General features: G+C 43.7%; 1 protein-coding gene across 1 annotated transcript in view; it reads left to right on the top strand.

Annotated features, from left to right (window-relative positions):
* Positions 1-13,338, top strand: part of LOC120024947 (terminal nucleotidyltransferase 4B-like) — a 29,926-nt gene that overhangs the window by 7,504 nt on the left and 9,084 nt on the right. Inside the window, exons 2-3 of the mRNA XM_038969332.1 lie at positions 5,425-5,548; positions 7,780-7,826. Coding sequence (XP_038825260.1) covers positions 5,425-5,548; positions 7,780-7,826 — 171 coding nt within the window. The remainder of the gene's footprint in view (positions 1-5,424; positions 5,549-7,779; positions 7,827-13,338) is intronic.

Here is a 13,338-nt window from a genome sequence, read left to right as displayed (position 1 = left end):
GCTTTTCAACCAGGCAGATTAAGAGAAACCTACCTAGGTACAGGTCACTTCATGCCATGTGACTAATGATGAAAAGCACACAGTGTGCTCTTTTCTCTACTCCAGTCTTGATGAACTCAATATGCAACCTGTATACCACAGATCTCTATGCTTGTCTGATAGGTTGCCACTCACATGTTGCATCCTGGCTCTTTTTTAAAAGGCCTCACAGTGGGAGGAGCCATGAGGACTTGGTTGACAGGCAGACTAGGGTCATGCAGTGATTGGAGTCTAGCCTGTGAGCTCAGAGATGAAGTGGAAATTGTCATGGAGATTAGAGGACATGACATGCAGTATGTTTAGACCAAACACAAAAGTTTGAGTAGACTAGACTCTTGTTACTAATGTTTAGCCTAGTGCTAATGGCTCAAATCTGTTAGCATTGTGTCTGCAGATTGTACTTGGGGTAGCCCAAGATCTTGCAGCCCAATTGATCTTTATTAGATTGTTCTTTTGATGTCTGTGTCCGTCCATGGGCCTCTGTACTTCTGAATATAGACCTAGATGTTATGGTGGATCGAGCCTTAGGGCTTTAATTGAAGAGGATGGTGTAATATAAGTGTAGTCTAGTGTTTATGGCTGGACTTCCAGCACAACAGATGTTTTGGAGCCTGTGGTGCAGGGAGCTTTTTTTGCAGCACTAAACACATGGTTTCATCCGCAGCTAGTGTGTGCCAGATAACTCCACTGAGGCCAAGCAGGTCACTAACAATCAGGGACAACTGGGGTCCTCGTAGCTCTCGCTTGTCTTTAACTCAAATCCTCTGGTTATGGTAGCCAGTCTGAGCCACCGTAGTGCTGCTGGAGGATGTCAGGCATTGATGAAAGCTTAATGAATTGGACACCTTATGTTCAGTGTGTGGTTTGGGTTGACATCCTTTCCTCTGTGTGTGTGTGACTATGCGTATTGCTGGCCCTGTCACTCATAGGCTAGCCAACTCATGTTTTTGTGTGAGCGGCATATTTTCACATGTAGCACTGCCAACAGAGGGACTGCCTAATAAGCAGTGAGTGAGGAAAGTTTTTGCAGGTTCACGTGAAGAGAATGCCTGCTGGATGACATGTCTCTCACTGTTTCTGGCAGCGCTATGAAACATGGGCATGGTACAGTACCCTGTTATTTCTGTCCCTGGTTCTTCTGCAGTATTTATAGCTGGTTGCTCTAATGCTGTTCGGTGGAGGCCATTCTAAACCAGGGGGCTGGCCTTGCACATTCGAAAAGCCATCTGCCAGCGAACCCTCTCCTTTCTCAAAGGCACTTTGGCAGCCAGTTAGATTTCCCTCCTCTGTCTTTTACTGCCTGTGTCTGAACTCAAGACACATGCCCTGCCCTCTGACTCTCACACACCTTTATACTGTCAGTCCATCTGAGCAGCTGGTCAATAAGCAGTACCAGTCTTCCACTGCAACAGTGAACTTGCAGATGAGACCCTGATGTTATGCTTCTCCACTCTGCCACCTCAGAAACCTACTGGCACTTGCTGCTCAGTAGTAAACTACAGTATCTATATCTTGGAAAAGATGTTGCTTGTTTCAGTTGCAAAGCCATTCCTCTAAACCCAGGGCTCCCAAATGGGTTTGCCTAGTCCTGCTCTGCCTTCCACAGGAGCACCTCTCTCACTGGGTGTGAAGCCTAATTGCTCTCTCCAGGCTCAGCTCTCTGGAAGCCCTGCTCGCTCTGAGGCGATTACACAATTTCCATATGATTAAGGCAGGCGTATTATCTTTTACCAAGTGCCAAGGGTCTGTGTTCTGTTCCTTTGGCTGAGGCTGTGCTATCTGTAATGTGATCCAGAAGGTTTCAGGAAGCAGCGATTTTGTTTCTTTCACATGCTCCAAAAGCACTGGGCTGCTCCCCCTGGTCTAAGCCGGTTCCCTGGGTGACGAGACGGTGTGGCTTAACCCTGAAACGAAACCCATTCTCCTCTCACACGGACAGCCAGTCAGACACTGCTGCTGTGAAATGAAACTTAGCAGCACCACTGGTCTGAGCTGGAATAGAGAGCCTATACTTAGGCTGACTCTCTGAAATGAATCTGACTCTGGCACAGTTTTTTGTTTGTTATAAGCACAGTGTAGGAGGCTGGCAGTGTGAGACAACTACATTACATTTCTATTGCCATCGCCTCCAAATTGGTGAGATTTGTTTGATCTCCCCCGATAAGTGTGTCAGTCATTGTGTGGTACGTGTGACACAGGTTTGACTATGGACTTCCTGTGGGAGTGTATGTATGGAAGAGTGTGTGTGCGTGTGCATCATATCAATATGTGACGTGTGTGTCAGTCAGTTGAATTGAACGTGTCCAAGTTAATGGCTATATGTGAACTCTATATGAATGGCTTGCTGATGGCTGTATCTCCTGACCCAGTACCAGACTGCTTCCCTCCTGTGCGTATGTCTGAGGACGGCCCACTCCCCTGTCCTCTATTGTTACAGGTGGCTCTCGATGGAGTGACTTAAGGCGTCAGCATGCTTCAGTTCAGCTGGCGGCAAACCGAACAAATGTGCTCACATTCTCTTAACACCTTTGCTTGAAAAACAAACGGCAATAGTACTGTTTGGCCATGTTGAGACGCTGTAGCCAGTATACACTTCCTCAAAATAATCAGAATTTAATCTGTCATTAATTTAGATGTTTTTTTCCCCCCCATCACTAGTTCCCACTGTAGTCATACCTTGCTATGTTGACTCTAGGTGTGTTCACGGTGCAGTGACTGGCTGGGCGTGATGAATGCTGTCAGCCAGGTTGCCTCTGCAGAGCGTATCTTTGGGCCTGTTGCTGTGTGTGTGGGTGGGTGTGTCACATGTTGAAGGTACTTCAACTCCTGTTCCCATGTCAGTCTGACCAACATCAGAAATGAAGAGACAAATAGAAAGAGAAGGAAGGAATCCCCTGCATAGTGCTCCGCTTCAGTCACCTCAGAATACACTGTAATGTGAGGCCCTGGCCCGTCCAGAAAAACAGCTCATACCTCAGGATAGGGAACCTCATGGTGGGTGTCTTCACACACAATTACCGGGCCTTCCCTGAGGCGTTAGCTTGGCCTTCTTAAAATGGGAGAGGCTGGTGCTTGGGTGAGGAAAGGTGTAGAAGTTAGTTTAGTTTAGTAGCCTATTGTTTATATTACAAGCTGTGTGATACACTCCTCTGTGTGAATATAAAGGGATCATTGTTTGAGGATGAACACCTGCAGTGATGTAGCTTGAAAGGCCTGGTATCATCACATCAGGGAGGAGTACTTCTACCCAGGGACTGATGGCATTGAACTGGCATGACTGTCTGGCTGGCTGGACTGCTGTGTAGATTGGGCCAACAGACAGGCTGGTGATTGGGGCGGCTGTCGGCTGGGGTTTAACCGGGTCAGGGCCCTTCAGTTGGACTCCTGGCTGCTACACCAGGAATGTCTGTCTGGGTGTCGATGAGGATTAGGCGAAACACAGACTACTGTAAGGGCCAGGGAAGACTGTTATCTAAAACCCTGAAACGCAAATGACAAGCAGGCTGAATCAGGCTGTTTACAGTAGCTACTAGTGGTCTTCACAGCTGAGCCCTCTCAGGCACACAAGTTTGGCTAAACAAGCTCAGAAGTATCTACCATTTCTCTCCCACTCTCTTTGATTTTCCTGCCAAAGGAAGCTGTGCTACAGGCCTGTCATTGGCTGGTTGCTGTGTTGTTTACATGGCCCTGTGGTTGACTGGGATTGTGTGTGTGTGTGAACATACCCAGTAAAGGGGCAGCCAGGGCAGAGTGACCTGCTCCACTGCCAGTCCACGACAGCCCCAGCCCAGCCCTCTGGTGTCCTGGCCTTTAGTACACCCCCTCCAGTATGTGGTGTTCACTCACATTACAGCTGCTCACGCAACAGGACTGCTGCCTCTGCTCACAATCATAATGCTGTATGTGCAGCTTGCCATTCAACTCAAACTAGTAGAGTTTCCTTTGAAAGATTAGGAAAGGGAATAAGTATTTTTATCCTCCGATGACTGAGTTCCCCTACGGCCTTACTGTGTTGGTTGGTCACTGAGTGTTAGACCTCGTGTCCACGTGTTGTCTGCTCCAATCCCCCATGACTGGCTTGATTCCTCTCCATTCTGCTCCGTTTCCTGTCCCCACGCTAAGCACTGGCCAGAACATACAAGAGCTAACCAGTAGAGTTTGGAACAACAAGGACGTGTGTTGGTTGGGTCAAAGGTTGAGGTGGCAGCTGGCTTAGGCCGCACCGTGTGTGTGGGCGGCAATCAGTATCACGTGTGAATGTTTGTGTGACCCGGTCTTTAGTGTTATTGATATAGCCTCTGGTCTAGGCCCTGTGGGTGGGTGTGTTGGTCAATCTGCAGCTTTAATAATAGACAGACAGCAGGGTGAATTGCAGGCAGAAATAACCCATCAGTCAGTCAATTACTGGCCCAGTCACGGTCTTGTCTCTGTGCCATTGTGTAATGTATCTGACAGTTGCCACAATCCCTGGTCTCCCTAAACCTGCCCTGGCATTCATACCCACCCAGCCAAGGACCAAGTTTGCCTGACTATCGGGGTGAAGGGAAGTGACCCTGGGGCATTGTTGATCGTTTAGTGAAGTCGATTTGTTGGTTAAGCACCCATTTTTAACTCAAGGACTGCAACACTTGTACTTATTAGCATTGTCCTCCCAAACTATTTAATTTTACCTTAGGGAAGGGAAATTACATTTATGCCAACTGCTTTGGTACCAGTGAAGAACTGGTCCATACCCCTAACAGTGGGAATATGCCCTATGATTTGTACCAAAGGTGTAGATGTATTGCATTATGGTGGCTTTGTGATCTTTTCTCACACACGTCAGCCTGTCTGTCATAATGCTGTAGTTAATGCATTTCTTCCCATCTTCAGTAGATGCTACTTGATTACAGTTTGTTGGCACACAGGTGTTGGCAGTTAGCCTTTAACATAACACGCCTCTGGTAAAGAAGCCAGTTTATGTAGTAATGATGCTTTGCGGTTAACTCCATAAATGCCTAGCGTGTTTGAGGAAGTGTCATTTCTGTTTTCTCTATTTCATTAGATTGTAGGGCAGGGTAATTGTATTTTTTTTCACCATTTCCATTACATGGTAGGTCGGGGTAATTGTCTCTGGTGGCTGTTCAGCGGGCTACTGGTGAAAGTTGTTTACAAATTGCATTGACTGGCATAATAAATTATGTATTGTAGACCCCATCAATTGTATTGTAGACCTGTTATTTAGATTTTTCTCTTACAATATATTCTGCCATCAATCTTTGTCAGTGTCTTTTGATCTATTTCAGACTCTCCTACTATCCCCATGAACATGCTACTTTCTCCTTTTGTTCTTTCTCTCGCTCAGTCTCTGGCTCTCTCCCTAACACTGTTTTCTGTGTTCTGCAGGCTCCATGAGGAGATCAATGACTTCTACAAGCACATGTCTCCTCGGGCGGAGGAGGAGAGGATGAGGATGGAGGTGGTGGACAGGATCGAGAGGGTCATCAAAGACCTGTGGCCCACTGCTGACGTAAGAATCACTCACATCGCTACAGTTCCAGTCCTAAGCCCATACAGGTCTAGCCAGGTCCCAGATCTGTTTGACCATTATTGATGTACAGCAAACTCCTCTGGTTGTTGAAACTTTAACATAGTTGAAAAGATCTGGGCCCAGGCTAATACGGGTCATCGTTCAAATAAATATTGCAACCATGTAGAGTTCATGCTTTCATAAAAGCCAACACCAACTACTAGAAGTGACAGGCAGAGCAAAGGTTTGGAATTGAAGTGGTTTCTAGCAACACAGACAGACCTCATCCACACGGCAAGCTGCTTGAGATTCTCACAATCTCCTGTTCCCTCATTATACAAATTCCCCTCATTGCCAGAGACAGCATGAGAACTTGCTGCTCTATGTAGAAATGCTGTCTTTACATCTTTCTAGTCTTTCTCTGGCTGGCTCTATAGCTGTCTGAAAGGAGTCGTGACTCTGTAGGAGAGAGTGATTTTCCCTCCCTATAGGCTGAGCTGTAATGATGATGAAAGACAGGCCGTATATGGTGGGGCGTGTGACCAGCAGCCATTTGTGAAAGCGCCTGGTCGGTCCGCTCTTATCTCCCTGCTGTGTTATATTTTGGCCTGTAATCTACAGTGCTCCAGGTGTCCTTATTCCTGCTGACTTTGAGCCTGCTGATAGAGCTGTGTGTGTCTGCTCTCAGCTTTACAAGCTATACCAGGGATGGACAACTGCTGTTTTGTAGGCCCGCGGATCACTTTTTTAGTTTAGGAACTCAGTCTGGGTGTCAATTTACTGTTGAGTTGGAATAGTAGAAAACACAAGGTGCAATTTCTAAATGTGGTTGTACATCAGCAGTTCTCTTATGTCTCACTGACAGTAACTCAATTAGCCCATGTCTAGTGGCCTGCTATCTTGTAGTAATCATGGTCGAATTACCAACCGGGGGGCCCCCATAGATTTTGTTAGTCACACTCACTCAGACATCATATAAAAACATGCAATTTCTTCACCCTATGGCAAAATATGTAGAATTACAGGGAATTCGCTGTGAAACTGCTCATTTTTCTCTGCCCCATGGAAAATAGTGTAGTATCGCAGGAAATGAACTCAATTTTTTTTTTAAATAGTTGCCCATCCCTGAGATAGACAGAAAGGCCCACTGCTGTCCCTGGCACTGTTCCTACCTCTTACTCTATCCACTGAGGCAGGAGAGCAGTTAATATCCTGTCCACAACAAGAACAGGACTAAGACTCCCAGCAATCACCTGACCTCTTACACACTCAATGCGAGACCTGTCTGTGACTGGGTGAACTGAACAACTGTGAACCCACCAGATAGTTGAGAAATCTGTCTAGGTCAATTTGTCTGAGGCGGCCACCATGTCTTTCTCTCCCTCTCTAACTTCACTCCGTCTCTCGATAATGTAAGTGACAACCACTAGCTCTTTATACAGTAGAGCCGAGCCATGAGTTAAGTTCACCTTGGGGACCTGTGTGGATGTGTGTTCCCCCTCACTGGAATTGGAACTCGTCCACACAGTGGCAATCCATCACCCCTCTCATTTCCACCCACATCACAATCACATGCCCTGCCTAATGTACCTCAAGTAAGCAGATTGGAGCCCAGGCTTTAACCCTCTTGGTCGGTTCAGGCAGGACCTCAGCCCAGGAGGGAGGTTTAAGGGAATAACGGCTGGTTTAAGGCTTAGGCAAAGGCTATTTTTGAGCCCTCAGAACCAATGTGAAATACTGTTATGTGACGTGACATTGGTTAATGCCCACAAAGCTCAGATAAAGCGGGATATTTGTCTGGAATCTGGACGCATTAAATAAAAAGCTTATTTCATTTATTTTTTGTCCAAACTGTTAGTGTTTAAAGCATCATTTTATAATTTCTCATAACTACATTCTGTTCCCATTTTTTGCACCCAAGAACATTGCATGGTTGTCAGATAATGACTGCACCGACTTGCATAAAAGGTGAAATAAGTTGATGCACGTTAGACTCTCCCCATTTAGCATGAAGATTATATTTTTATTGCTTTAGTTGACACCTGTCTCCAAGTATCAGACTGTTGTCACAGGAGAGCAGTATATCACGTGACTTGACAGAAGTCAAATCAAATAATGTCTTTATTTTCTAACTAAATACCTGCCATTGTATCAGTTCAAAGCTAATGTATAGCTCGGCTTATCTGATTGATAAGTGAAATCAATGAATAACGCTTTTGCCTTTGTTACAGGTTCAAGTATTTGGGAGTTTCAGCACGGGCCTCTATCTGCCAACCAGGTAAGCTGTTTGATTCAGGTAATGGAGTACATAATGGCCTTCCTATCGTAATCTCTTTTATAGTGTGTTGGTGATATGCTGGTTGACTCATAACCTGCAGACCCTGCGGGTATAACCGCGGGGCGGTCGGGTTTAGGGTTATGAAATATTGTGTGGATGAAGGGCGGGTGGGTGGCTGGTTGAATAAGGAAACAACACCTTAATAAATCCGGGTTAGGGCCGGTTGCGGGCCTCAGATTCACTTTTTCACATGTACTTGGGCGGTTGTGGATGGGCTATTAGCAATAGAGGGCGGGTGAACAAACAGCTGACCCGCGCAACATTAGTAAGTGTAAACTGACCCTTAACCCAATGAGTCCCACCTTATCGCTGGTGTGTTTTGGACTTCTAAACAGTGTTTGTTTGAGCTACGGACTTCTGGGTTGTACCATTTGATTTCGTCTGTTCTACAAAAACGTATGGAGTCCAAATGGTTTGAGTTACAAACAATTTAACCTGTTCTGTTTTTCTCTGACGCTCATTAGCGTCGTTAGAAGGTAAGGTGTTCTTCTGCATAGAAGATCATATTAAATGCCAGGATTATATTTTCTATGATACTGTAATAAACTCAGTTGCTGTCACAAACTCCACACAGTTGTCACTGACTAGTTAGATATTCATTTCCCAGTGAACAAACAATTTCTGTAGTTACTACATTCATATAAATACATTTTTTAATCAGGTTTTTACTTTGGCAGACCTTTAATTGACTATTATTTTTTAAACTCATGGATGCAACTGTTTTGTCATTGTTTTAGCCTCACAATAAAATACTTAATTTTGAGGCTAAATACAGCGCCTTCGGGAAAGTATTCAGACCACTTGACTTTTTCCACATTTTGTTAGCAGTATTCTAAAATTGATTACCCCATAATGTCAAGGCAGTAACAGGCTTTTACAAATTTTTGCAAATGTATGGGGAAAAAATAAATTTTTCACTTAGGACATTTACATAAGTATTCAGACACTTTACTCAGTACTTTGTTAAAGCATCTTTGGCAGCGATTACAGCCTTGACTCTTCTTGGGTATGACGCTACAAGCTTAGCACACCTGTATTTGTGTAGTTTCTCCCATTCTTCTCTGCAAGCTCTGTCAGGTTGGATGGGAAGCGTTGCCGCACAGCTATTTTCAGGTCTCTCCGGAGATGTGTCGTGTCTTTGACTATGCCAGATTAATTGCTATGACATGCTATTCTATAAAATAATTTCTCCGTAATTAATATTACCTGATTGAACTAATCAGGTAAATGTAATTAACTAGAGAGGGACACCACGAAATAATATTTATAGAGCTGTTATCTTCCGAATAAACTCTTAAAGATATTTTACATCCATAGCAGTCACATTAATCGTCATTTTATTCAGTCTCATCTGAAAGTGGTAAATCCTTGGTTATCTGCAAGAATCCTGGCTAACAAGTTGAATCAGCAATACAAAATTGGGTTTAATTATTTATTTACTAAATACCTAACTAATCACACAGAATCACACATACAATTAAATCATAACTTGATCACAAAGTGCCGTCATAACGGAAAACGTCCCTAGCGGGCAGAATAGATATGACAGCTTGTTACACAAAGAAAAGGGGCGGGATTTTAGTGAAAGAGCGGGAGACTGGAACATAGGCGAAGCTGTACCATCGTAAATACAGTATCTTATGCATTCTAAATTACCGCCCATTTGAAAAAGGAAAATGCAATAAATATTTACTCTGAGCTGCGCTTCAGTAGGTTGGTGGTAGATGGAAGACCATATCGCCAACCCGAGTCCCCTGAAGAATGTCTCTGGTGGTCACTGGATACGTTGGAGTAACGTTGTGTGTAGTAGACGGGATACTCTGACTGTCCTTCCTAACCTGCGTTTGTAGCAGCTGTTGCCAACTCAACGGCTAGGAGGTATCACTTCTGTAGTGAATACGAGTTCAAAGTTCATACCATTTACAACCAAAGTCCATGCTGATGTTGGCTTAGTTCTGTAGTTATTATCTGAACCATTCTGACGTCGGATCGTCATCCTAAATGTACCCGGAACAGGAAGTTATATTTTTGTCAATGGCTTTTATAGTGGAGGGAGAGGGGTGTGTCTGAAAAGTTTATAACCCATGTCTCTTCACAGGGGCGGGCCCCTAGTTGAGCAGAAGCCCAAATTTATGAAAATCCAAATCTCTCATTTGGAAGCTAAAATTACATTTAATCTCTTCACAAATAATTTCATATTCAAACATTTGAATTAAACAACAATTCCATGTGAATCCGATACCTCTGACGTTTAGACTTTCCACAGTAGAGTTTGTCGTTCTATCATTGATGAGAATGTGTCAGAGGGCAACCGAACTGACATAATATACCTTAAGTACCACCGCATATGTTCAGTTGGTCGGATTACCAGAATATAGTTCATTTCCCCCCACTTCTGATGTTCCCAGAATCTCTGTTAACCAAGGGGTTTTCTTATGTCACATCAGTTATAGTAGGGAGAGGGAAAAAGGGGGGAAAGAGGTATTTATGACTGTCATAAACCTACCCCTAGGCCAACGTCATGACAGATGTTAAATTGGGTTCAAGCCCAGGCTCTGGCTGGGCCACTCAAGGACATTCAGAGACTTGTCCTGAAGCCACTCCTGCGTTGTCTTGGCTGTGTACGTAAGGTCGTGGTCCTGTTGGAAGGTGGACCTTCGCACCTGTCTGAGGCCGTGAGCGCTCTGGAACAGGTTTTCATCAAGGATCTCTCTGTACTTTGCTCTGTTCATCTTTCCCTAGATCCTGACTAGTCTCCCAGTCCCTGCCGCTGAAAAACATCTCCACAACATGATCCTGCCACCACCATGCTTCACCGTAGGGCTGGTGCCATGTTTCCTTCAGACGTGACGCTTGACATTCAGGCCAAAGAGTTCAATCTTGCTTTCATCAGACCAGAGAATCTTGTTTCTCATGGTCTGAGAGTCTTTTGGTGTCTTTTAGCAAACTCCAAGTGGACTTTCATGTGCCTTTTTACAGAGGAGTTGCTTCCGTCTGGCCACTCTACCATAAAGACCTGATTGGTGGAGTGCTGTAGAGATGGGAGAACCTTCCAGAAGGACAACCATCTCCACAGAGGAACTTTGAAGCTCTGTCAGAGTAACCATCGGGTTACCTCCCTGACCAAGGCCCTTCTCCTCCGATTGCGCAGTTTGCCCAGGTGGCCAGCTCTAGGAAGACACTTGGTGGTTCCAAATTTCCATTTAAGAATGATGGAGGCCACTTTGTTCTTGAGGACTTTCAATGCTGCAGAAATGTTTTGGTACCCTTCCCCAGATCTGTGCCTCAAAACAATCCTGTCTCGGAGCTCTACGTACAATTCCTTTGACCTCATTGCTTGCTTTTTGCTCTGACCTGCTCTGTCAACTGTGGGACCTTATATAGACAGGTGTGTGCCTTTCCAAATCATGTCCAATCAATTAAATGTACCACAGGTGGACTCCAATCAAGTTGGAGAAACATCTCAAGGATGATCAATGGAAACAGGATGCACCGGAGTTCAATTTCAAGTCTCATAGCCAAGGGTCTGAATACTTATGTAAAACAGGTATTTCAGTTTAAAAATGAATACATTTGCAAAATGTATGGGGCTTAACTACAAAAACTACCCACTGGGCAAAAATGGGTTTAATCAACATTTCCACGTAATTTCAAAAAAATTCTATGTGATTACGTTGAATCAACATGGAAAACTGATTTGATTTTTAAAAAGTAATCAGCGTAAAGGCATTTCTTAATTTTATTCATTCACTTTATTTTAAAAATACTTTTCTCCCCAATTTCGTGGTATCCAATTTGTAGTTAGTCTTTTCCCGTCACTGCAACTCCCGTACGGACTCGGGAGAGGCGAAGGTCGAGAGCTGTGCGTCCTCCGAAACAAAACCCAACCAAGCCGCACTGCTTCTTGACTCAAATCAAATTTTATTGGTCACAGACACATGGTTAGCAGATGTTAATGTGAGTGTAGCGAAATGCTTGTGCTTCTAGTTCCGACAATGCAGTAATGTCTAACAAGTAATCAAAAAATTTCAGAACTACCTTATACACACATGTAAAGGGATGAATAAGAATATGTACATATAAATATATGGATGAGCGATGGCTGTGCGGCACAGGCAAGATGAGTAATGTAGGATATGTAAACATTATTAAAGTGACTAGTGATACCTTTTTATTTATTTCATTTATTAAAGTGGCAAGAGATTTGAGTGTATGTTGGCGATGGCTGTTTAAACAGTCTGATGGCCCTGAGATAGAAGCTGTTTCTCAATCTCTCGGTCCTAGCTTTGATGCACCTGTACTAGAGGTCGACTGATTAATCGGAATGTCCGATTTAATTAGGGCCGATTTCTAGTTTTCATAGCAATCGGTAATTGGCATTTTTGGACACCGATTATGGCCGATTACATTGCACTCCACGAGGAGACTGCGTGACAGGCTGACTACCTGTTATGCGAGTGCAGCAAGGAGCCAAGGTAAGGTGCTAGCTAGCATTAAACTTATCTTATAAAAAACAATCTTAACATAATCACTAGTTAACTACACATGGTTGATATTACTAGTTTATCTAGCTTGTCCTGCGTTGCATATAATCAATGTGGTGCCTGTTAATTAATCATTGAATCACAGCCTACTTCGCCAAATGGGTGATTTAACAAGCGCATTCGTGAAAAAAGCACTGTCGTTGCACCAATGTGTACCTAACCATAAACATCAACTCCTTTCTTAAAATCAATACAAAAGTATATATTTTTACACCTGCATATTTAGTTAATATTGCCTGCTAACATGAATTTCTTTTAACTAGGGAAATTTTGTCACTTCTCTTGCGTTCTGTGCAACAGAGTCAGGGTATATGCAGCAGTTTGGGCCGCCTGGATAGCTGCGAACTGTGTGAAGACAATTTCTTTCTAACAAAGACAGCCAAAAAAAGCACAATCGTTGCAAGAATGTACCTAACCATAAACAATAATGCCTTTCTTAAAATCAATACACAGAAGTATATATTTTTAAACCTGCATATTTACTTAAAAGAAATTCATGTTAGCAGGCAATATTAACTATGCAAATTGTGTCACTTCTCTTGCGTTCATTGCACGCAGAGTCAGGGTATATGCAACAGTTTGGGCCGCCTGACTTGTTGCGAACTAATTTGCCTGATTGTACATAATTATGACATAACATTGAAGGTTGTGCAATGTAACAGGAATATTTAGACTTATGGATGCCACCCGTTCGATAAAATACGGAACGGTTCCGTATTTCACTAAAAGAATAAACGTTTTGTTTTCGAAATGATAGTTTACGGATTGGACCATATTAATGACCTAAGGCGTGTATTTCTGTGTTATTATGTTATAATTAAGTCTATGATTTGATAGAGCAGTCTGACTGAGCGATGGTAGGCAGCAGGCTCGTAAGCATTCATTCAAACAGCACTTTCGTGCGTTTG

Source organism: Salvelinus namaycush, chromosome 30, assembly GCF_016432855.1.
Source record: "Salvelinus namaycush isolate Seneca chromosome 30, SaNama_1.0, whole genome shotgun sequence".
Lineage (NCBI taxonomy): Eukaryota > Metazoa > Chordata > Actinopteri > Salmoniformes > Salmonidae > Salvelinus > Salvelinus namaycush.
Note: the sequence above shows the minus strand (reverse complement) of the source record. Positions and strands in the feature narration are given on the sequence as shown.